Genomic DNA, 10,000 nt, shown 5'->3' with positions numbered 1-10,000 from the left:
TGTGTGTGTGTGTGTGTGTGTGTGTTGTATGTGTATACATACATATAAATATGTATGTGTGTGTAAAATCACGTTACATTCTCAAACTGATTTAATCCAATTTATGGTCAAAGGAGATAAAGAGCCTATCACACACACACAATCGGGTACAAGGCAGGAAACAACACTTGACAGGGCACCAGTCTGTTGGGGGGTTCCACTCCCACTCTCAGTCCTAGTTCTAGTCCCGCGCTTACACAGTCATACTCTCTCAAGGCCAATTTAAGATCACCAATTAATCTAACTTGCATGGGGAGAATATACAAACTCTACACGGACAAATGTTCCCGTGGGATTCAAACCCAGAGTGCTGAATGTGTGAGACAGAAGTCCTACCCAGTGTGCTGATATGTCACCCTTAATGTGTATTTATTAAGCGGGTGCATCGGAAATAGAGAATTAAAACTTGAAATGACCTTTTTTGGATTGGTCAGAAAGTTTTCGTGACAATGTGTTAATTAATAATTCAGTACTTCAAGTTTATACATGTTTATGTTAAGGTGCTATCCTAATTACGGTAGCTGTAATAATTTGCATTTTTAATACATGCAGCATATTGTTGATGCATTTGGTTTTTTTTTTACCATAGGAGGTATTGTTGAAAAGAGCTGCTGACCTCGTAGAAGCCCTTTACGGAATGCCCCACAATAACCAGGTAAGCTAACAGTAGGAAATGTCTGTCTTAGATTGGCAATGAAGCACATCCTTTGCGGGTACATGAAATAATTAAAACAGCACAATTAGTTATCCTGTTTCTAAATTTCAAGGCTTCCTTCAGGGTACTCTAATGTGGTGTCATCACACTTAAACAGCTGCACAGGCCTTCCTATTCCACGCCTGTCTCGCCTTTCAGCTTGTCTGTTAATATGGTTAATCACTTGAAAACATACACACAAATGCAAACCAGAGAATAACCTTGAACTTAATCCAAAATACTTTTTAACTAATAAATCTGCTCAACATCAGTGTTCAGACATTGCTATGCTAGAAAGTGAACATGAACTGATTCAGATTAACTAAAGTTGAACGGTTCTTTTCCCTGTATAATAAAACCTTCACTAGCAGATACTAATTACCTTTGTCTTTAAATATATGTATGCTGCCCTATTAAAACAATATGTTGTCTGAAAATGGAACAGGCATACCTTTATTTTTCACTTTCATTTATAAGTACATATCATAAAAATACAAACTCGAGGAAATTGCGTCATTTACCGAGCCTGCAAATATGACTATTGAGGAAATGTTTAAGTAAATGCTTCTGCTTATATGAGGAAGAAAATAATTGTTCTTTTAGAAACTCTTCAGGGGGTGGTACAATAACATAGTGGTTAGTTATTGCTTCTGCCTCACAGCTCCAGGAATCAGAGTTGAATTCTTAACTCATGGCCAGTTTGCACTTTCTCCCTGTGTTTGCTGGGGTTTTCTCTGGGTAATCTGTTGCCTTCTGCTTCTCGCAGATAGGTGTGTTGTGTTCACTGGTAGCTCTGAAGTGGCTCACTGTGACTATGAGTGTGTCCTGTGGTGGACAGGCGTGTTGACCAGGGCTGACTCCTGTCTTGCCCCTGATAATATAAGGATAGACCAATCCTGACCTTGTAATCGAAAAATAGGTTTAGAAATCGACAGGACAAAAGAATGAACCTTACTAACTAATTATAAAAGTAATAGAAAAGTTGTCAGTATAACATAGTCACATGATAAGTAAGTCCTAAAAGGACAGGCTGGTTGACAAAACAGTTAGTTTATTTCTGAAGCATGGTTAGGATTAGTGTGTCATTTTAATATTTGGTAATGAAGTTATTTAAGTTCACAGGCCTGTGGCTCTTCATGTCCCCTCCTACAAACACTGCAGCTATCAGCAGTTTGCTACAGTATGAGCTGCATACCCTTCACTCTCACCCTTCACTATCAGCCCTTTCCCTACCTTTAAACAATTAGAAGTATAGCCGTTTGACCAGATGTAGGGTAGCCATGGAGCCATTTCAAACTTCCAATTTCATGGTCAAGTTAAAGAGCAGACTGAAATATTTTATTTCTATTATCAAAGTGTAATGCAGAGCTGGAACATCTCAGGTAAATGCCACAAGGGTTAAACTGAGATTCGAACTGGGTGATCTCTGCTAGAAACCTTCAGCAGCTGCAGCAGAAGTGGGATGGTGCAATTGGTCCTCTCCTCATATTTAGCCATGGTTGGGTTTTGCAAATTGAGTGAAGATTTTCCAAAAATAAATACACTTTCCTGTTTAAGTAGGTGTCAGTCAAACTGAAATGATGGACGGTTCTTGCTGAATGTAACCAATTGCTACACTTAGTTTTGTATCAGCGTGCCACAGATCCAGTGGAGAGTACTAAATTAGGAACTTTTGTCCTTGCAGCATTTATATAAATAGATGGTGATTGCTTTTAAAGCATAGAATGCAGTGAAATCTGAAGATTTTCATGCATAGTGGTTAAGACTACAGCTTTATAGCCCATGTTTTTGGACCTTTTCACTCTCTATGTGTAACATTCATGTTCTCCCTGTGTGTATCTCTCTGGGCACTCCCTGGGCTTTCTTCCCATAATCCAGAGATGTATGTGTTATGTTAATTGGCGAATGAAGTTTGGCCTAGTGTGGATACATATGGGTGTGCGCCCTGACTATGCTCTATGATGATGTGGTGCCTCCTGTAGGGTTGATTCCTGTATTGTGCCTGACGATGCTGGGTGAGGCTCGAGCCCATATGACAGTGAATTAGACAAAGCGGGTAGAAGATAATGAGCAGATGTTTTTATAGTAGTTTAAGCAGTCACTCATTCTTTAACAATATATAAAATATTCTGAAAAAGAAATGTCATACCTTTGTCCAGTGCTAAAGACTGTTTTGCCATTTGAATAGCTTAGAGACTATTAGTATGCAAGTATACATTCAAATAGGTGTAAACAAACAAAAATGTAAAGCCCATAATCCTTGTTCAGATATCTTAAATATGCATTCTTAATGTAACTAAAATACAGCTGATGATTAGCGGTTTTGTGTATTACTTTTCGTTATCATGTAATGTATTTAAATTGTATTTGCAAAATAATTGTGTATAAAGAATCAGTAGTTGTTGTAAATGCATGTTATTGTTGGCACATGAAGTAACATCCTGTTTCAATCAGCGCAGAGCTAGAGGATGTACGCACTTCTAATAACTGTAATTGCAATTGCCTGCTTTTTTTTTTTCAGGAGATTATTCTAAAGAGGGCAGCTGATATTGCTGAAGCTCTGTACAGTGTACCTCGCAATCACAACCAGATTCCATCTCTTGCCAACACTCCATCACACACAGGCATGATGGGAGTAAACTCGTTCAGCAGTCAGTTAGCAGTCAACGTATCAGAGACATCACAGGGTAATGACCAAGGTATGTTACCTTGACTTAAGATAAGACTTAGTACAACAGCTAATCTACCTTATCCTTGAGTATTACCTGACCAGTGCTCAGTTTGTGTGAATGTAGCTTTATTCCCTCTCTCAGACTCTAATTAATCTCCCAAGAGGTGGGTTGACACTGTCATCGAATCCCTTGTTTACTTGGCAGTGAATGACCATTCTTGGTATTCACTTTACACGAATGCTGATAATAGTTTCACATCTGTTCTTTGTTACTACTGCTGAGGTCAGGTCAGAGTGAAAAATCCCTTTTCCTTGTCGTTTGAGTCTGTTTAACAAAATCTTTTGACTGACACTGGTCACACTGATGGGCTGAGGCAGCAGTAGGTCCTCCTAACTATTGTTTTGTGTTTTATTGCATGCCTGTCACTCTGTCATTGTAACATTATTGTCCCCTCCTTGCCCTTTCCTCAAAATTAAAAGAATACATCATCTGCTTAGTTGAAGTCAGTCTGGCAGATAGCTGTATATACTGCATTTACAACTGTTATTTTTTCCCCCTAAATGACATAGTACTGTATAAATATAAAATAGCACACTTAGTGTGGAATAGTAGTTTTCTTATAACTTATTCTACTGCTCTCCACACTGATAAATGTCCTAAAAGACAAACTAATGGTAAAATCAAACTGCTGACAACCTAAGCGCATTGTTTCTGCTCAGCCAGCAAGAAGTCGACCCCTAATCACAATATTGGTAAAATCTCCAAATCATTACTTCCAGTCAATAAATCTATTTCTAATTTTGAGCACTTCAAAACATTTTGTGTGGAATGTGTGGCATTCAAACGAAGTAAAGTTGTGAACCCACTTTAAAGTAAACACTGTTGTCTACCTCACATTGTTCATGTAAAATATTATTACCCATGTTTGGCATTGTTGCAGTATAATACTTTCACTTCCTGCAGCACAACAAAATCAATTCACATTTGATGAATGTTACTTTTAACGCTCAGCGGGTGTCTGTTCCATGTGCTTGTCACTGTAGGACAGATGACAATTATCAGAAGTCGATACACAGTAATTAAAAAAATAAATCTTCAGTTGGCACTTCAAGTGTAATGCTTGCTTCCACTCCTGCCCCCTCCTTTCGCACATTAAGAATGCCATCAGGATTGGCTCATATTCTTTTATACCTAAACTTGTTCATTCAATAGTGAATCTCTTGGGACAGGATTAGTTTCTTAAGTTATTAACTAACTTGCTGCCCAATTTCAGCCCAGTGTAAACACAGTACTTGAGGCTAGTAAGATTTAACCATGCTATTTTGTGTTATATGTCAGATAAAATAAAGCAGGGATGATTATACACTGAATGAAGTGTAGAACAAAGATTAATAAAATTGCTTATTGTCAGCCCACTCTGATTTTGACTCTTTTGTGTCTTGTTTTGTTTTTTTGTTTCAACAGTAGGTTACAGTCGCAACACAAGCAGCGTGTCTCCGCGTGGGTATGTTCCAAGTAGCACTCCTCAACAGTCCAACTACAACACAGTAAGCAACAGCATGAACGGTTATGGAAATGCAGGAATGCCAAACCTGGGGGTTCCGAGTTCTCCCGGTTTTCTTAACGGCTCATCCGCTAATTCCCCCTACGGCAGTAAGTATCGAGGTACTTAAAACTCTTCATCCTTAGATTTTTCCTTTATTAGCTAGAAATTTTGTATAGTTATCATATTTTATTTCTTATGAGCATAATAATGATGAGTGATATGTGGAATACTGGATAAGAGGAGGGATGACTCTGGAGGCTGAACACAACAGTCAGTTAACACTCTCTATGGAAAAAAAAAATATTAGTAATTGAAATTAACCAAACGAAATGCGCGTTAGGAAAAAAAAAAAAAATATATATATATATATATATATGAAACATGTATAATTTACAAAAAAAATCTGTATAATAATACTTCAGCAGAGTCCAACACAAAGCCTGTTATCCAGAGAGTGGCCTAGCCAGAATGCTTTCTTTATTTAAATGTACAGTACCTACACATATGTATATATATATATATATCTATCTATATTTATATCTGTATATATAGATAGATATATATATATATACATATATGTATATAGATACGTATTTATATATTATATACAGTATATATACTCACACACAAACAAATGTGTCCCCCCATAGTTGTCATTCTTTGCTCAATTTTTGTCCAAATCACTTTTTCCTTCCCTAAATTGTTATTTTATTTTTCTTATTTTTATTTTCAAAGAGGCAAGGCCTTACCACTCTCTTTATTATTATTATTATTTTTTTTTCTCCATTTGTGCCATTCAATCCTCTCTGAGTCGTGCTTATTTTTGCTTTATTGCAGTAGTGCCGTCAAGCCCTACCATGGCAGCCTCTTCGGTCACCCTCCCTTCAAACTGTAGCAGTACACACGGCATTTTCTCATTCTCACCTGCCAATGTCATCTCTGCAGTGAAACAAAAGAGCGCCTTTGCCCCTGTTGTCAGGCCCCAAGCATCTCCTCCTCCTTCTTGCACCAGTGCAAATGGAAATGGACTTCAAGGTGAGCTGGACTCCCTGCTTTTTTAGTGTCCCACAGGCTTGTTACTTCCTGGAAAGCTCAAAAATACTTTTTTTTTTACCTCATTTAATTATGCAAGTGTTTAATCCTAAATTATCATTTTAGAAGTTTTCAGACATCATATCTGCTTATTTTATTTATGAACATTCATTCATATATTTTGTTTCTTTCAAAGACAAATGAAATTTAGTCTGAAAGTTTAAATAGTGGGGGTTAAATAAAAGCATACATGTTTAACATAAATTTTGAACATATGCTAAAAGTGTAAGAACAGTTCCTCAACATTTGTAAATTAGAAAATAACAATTGCTAAGAACATTCTGTAAGTTTACCAAAAAAAAAAAACAAAACAAAAAAAAAAACGAAAACCTTACACGTTTGTATGAATATTTGTCACACTGACCTTGTGTTCAGGCTCTGTTTAGGGCGTCTACAAACATAGAGTGGGTTTTTGGTACCAGAACGTGGTGATGATGAAATGATTTCAGTGTTCTTTAGATCAAACATGTAACTTTCTTTCTGCAAGCAAAAGATACAAAAAATACTGGGGTTACGCTGATTGAAACAATGGGCTTTATATGCATAGTCTTCCTGTCATGTAACCTCAATGAAGTCATATAATAAGCCAAGTGCATAACATTATGAATTAGCATAATTATATGGGATTTATTTTTTATTTACTCAGACTTCAGAATATTACTTGGGGTTCTAAACAATACCTTTGCTACGCAGCAGATGATCATGTCACTGCTTTGTTCAGTGTTGGTGAAATATAATTAAGTATGCTTCTCTTTGTAGCTCACAATGCAAGGCTGCCACTTTAAAACTAAGTTTGAGCTGCTGTGTGAATCTGAGATGAATATTGTTAGAATTAATGAAGTGGCAAATTAAAGTTCATGTTGCTACATGCATATATTTATTAATATTTGTTGTGCACAAATTAATGAGGAGTACCATGTCATCTAATGCAACACCAAACTTTAAATCTCCCGAACCATGATACTACACAAAAGCAAGAGAGATTAATTTAATTTTAATTCTCACAGTACACTAAGGTGCCTAATTGTTAGAAATGAGTGAAATGACCAAGTGCACGAATCAGTAGTCTCTGGGTGGCACCTTTGCTAACATTTTGCAGGCAGATGGTCTTCAACATTCCTTTGATCTTAGAGAGCTCTTGAGATGGTAGCCCAGGTTATTATGATAAAATACAATTAAGAGAATGCGAAAATCGAGATCTTCTAACCATGTCAGAAATGCTGGAAGAAAGGAGCCAGGGTTGGTAAGATTTCAATTTAGGGAACCTGAGAAGTGTCTGGTCCTTGACTGGCGAGAGAGCTGGCCGTATCTGACGTTACCAGAAGTGACCATGTTGTTTCTCAGCTGTCAGCAAAGCCAGCCTCATGGGAGTCTGGGCCACTGTTTGCCATTAACAAAACGCTAAGAGAAATATCACACATGTGGGAGGCAGGATGCCTTCTGCTGAAAATGTCAAAATCCTCTTCTTTTTAAAAGTGAAGTCTTTGTAGAATGCCTTGTTAGAAAGGCACATTTCAGTTATTCCTTACCAGCAAACTGTTACTACAACACCCCTCTCCCCCTAAGTGATTCTGAAAGGGAAAAAGTAGAAAGAGAAAAACAGCATCTTGGATTCCGACAGTAGTACTGAAGCAGTCTAATCGAGAAGCACCTCGCTTTGCTTTTCATAGGAGCTCTGGCACTGTTACACACAGATTGCAATGTCAGTAGAGAGCCCGGGTTACTTACAAAATGTTTAACCGTCTTCCCTTTTTCTTTTTTGTTTTTCAGCAATGTCCGGGTTGGTGGTCCCTCCAATGTAAATGTCACTTGTTCTTCAGCACCGACCTTCCATAAGATGGGCTTCAGGGAACAAGTTTATACATATAAAAGATACTGGTAGAAACAGTGTCATCAATCATGAATAAAAAAAATCAGCAACTAATTCTGTTATTCAGAAGAAAAAAAAAAAAGACTTTGTTTCAAAGACTTTATTCAAATTATTAAGAATTGACATGCAAGCAACTTCTTCATGAACAATTCCATTTTATTGACTGAATTTTTTCTCATATTTTCACATTTCTCACTCTTGAAGATAAAGAAAAAAAAAATGCCTATTTTGTATAAAGTTTCTGATTACATCTTGGGTATGTCTAGTTCTTGCTATGTGTAGGGAGAAACTCTGTGGATGCACCATTTTGAATACCATGAAAAACAAACAAACAAACAAACAAACAAACACTGATGGAAAATGCCTCAGAACATTTTTCTTTTCTCTTAAATAGATTCACAAATGTTGTGTATCTCTATAATGTGAATACAATTTTTTTTTTTTTTGGTGTGGTGAGAATTACAAGTAGGGCCAAGAAGGTATGAGCCATTGAACTGGAAAGAATATGAAAATATATAATTTAGAAAAAAAAAAACAGGGAAATGGGGAAGGGCTGGGGGAAAATTTTATCATGCTTACTTCATCTTAAAAAAATAACTTTGTAACTTATTGTAGTTAGAAATTGTATCTTTGATATTGCAAAAATTCTTCTCTTGCCTTCGACAAGCACACTGACAGAGACAAAATACTACTGTCTGTTGGTTAAAAAAAAAAGAAAGAAAGAATTATACTTCCACTGCTAGAGCTTCCTGTTAAGCAAGTGTGATCTGCAATGTTTTTCAACTTTTTGCTAGCACTGTATACTATTGCATTCTTAGGCTACTGTGAAGTCTATGTTTCTTGTACCAGAAAGTTGTCCTTTGACTTCTAGATCCTTCTTCCCTAATGTGTTTTGTATGTGGTTATAAAATTGTAGACTTTTGTGATTTTGCCAAAGTTGTAGCTAAATATTTATACACTCCTCTTGAATTTTTTCAGATTCACCTAAATATTTAGTACAGAGTTTTTATTCCTTATGATGTTTATAAGGAGTAAAATAACTTTATTCATAGCAACACTTTATTTCACATAAAACACTTGCAGTCACTAAGGGAATTTTTTGTAACATATCAATTATAAATATTGTATTTATCTTTGAAATTTTGTATATTGCTTTTCATCATATAATTTTCACTTGTATGTATTGTTTGTCACGGCCAGATTTTGTGATGCTGCAAAAAGCATTCAGCCAAGAAATTGCTGCCTTCATATGTTTATTTCTTCTAAAGTGATCGCAATGTCCATATATTTCATTTGTATTTCAGAAAATGTGTTACTTTGTCAAGACTTTCCGTCCATTTTTTTTTTTATTTTAAGGAAAAGTCAAATTCATTGTTTATTTTTATATTAATTTTTAAGTTATCTAAACAAATAATTTTTTGAATAAAAACTGTTTGTTGTATAGTCAATAAATTGTTTGTGACACATGGCTGTAATGAATACTAGTAGAAAAAAAATTGTGCATGTATGCCAACCGCAGAAAGATGATTCAATTTGTGGTTGTAAATTTTTTTTGTAGAATGTTTAAAAAAAGAAAAAAAAAAAGTAATTTTTACCTTGCCACCCATGACTTTGCCACGTCGCCGAACTGTGTTTACAAAAAAAAAACAAGAAAAAAAGAAAAAAAAAAAGAGAAACCAACAAAAACAAAAAAAAAAAAATAACAATCAGACGTAAATCTGGAATGGTATCATAAATTGATCACTGATGTTTTATTAAAATTTGTCAGAAAAACTCTAATGATGCTTTAACAGTGGACTTTTTGAGAATAGCTTTGCTGCCATTGTATTGACAGACGTACACCACCATGGCTAATAATCACTCCATTACCACAAAGAGATCACTCGTTAGTGGAACAAAAAGCACAACTGTCCTCAGATCAAATCAAACCGCGATCCCCCTTCTTTTCTTTTATCTCCTTCTCTACATTTATTTTGCTGTCTTCTGCAAATCACTTTGAAAGTCTATGAACGCGACATATTTTATATTGTACCATAGACAAAGAATGAGTATAAATGTTGTATATTGTACATGACATTTTTTTATCA

The 10,000-nt window shown here is 35.8% G+C and overlaps 1 protein-coding gene across 10 annotated transcripts in view; it reads left to right on the top strand.

The window, feature by feature from the left end:
* Window positions 1-9,559, top strand: part of ebf3a (EBF transcription factor 3a) — a 102,821-nt gene extending 93,262 nt beyond the window's left edge. For 4 of the 10 annotated variants that reach the window (XM_039770215.1, XM_039770214.1, XM_039770198.1 and 1 more), the window contains exons 12-16: window positions 629-694; window positions 3,255-3,432; window positions 4,870-5,070; window positions 5,789-5,986; window positions 7,814-9,559. In XM_039770215.1, coding sequence (XP_039626149.1) covers window positions 629-694; window positions 3,255-3,432; window positions 4,870-5,070; window positions 5,789-5,986; window positions 7,814-7,845 — 675 coding nt within the window. In that variant the 3' untranslated portion in view covers window positions 7,846-9,559. The remainder of the gene's footprint in view (window positions 1-628; window positions 695-3,254; window positions 3,433-4,869; window positions 5,071-5,788; window positions 5,987-7,813) is intronic. The other 6 variants (XM_039770216.1, XM_039770219.1, XM_039770210.1 and 3 more) reach the window with 3 other exon arrangements.
* The last annotated feature ends 441 nt before the right edge of the window (window positions 9,560-10,000 follow it).

The sequence above is a fragment of the Polypterus senegalus genome, chromosome 1 (assembly GCF_016835505.1).
Source record: "Polypterus senegalus isolate Bchr_013 chromosome 1, ASM1683550v1, whole genome shotgun sequence".
Taxonomy (NCBI): domain Eukaryota; kingdom Metazoa; phylum Chordata; class Cladistia; order Polypteriformes; family Polypteridae; genus Polypterus; species Polypterus senegalus.
This window is presented reverse-complemented; position numbering and strand designations above follow the sequence as displayed.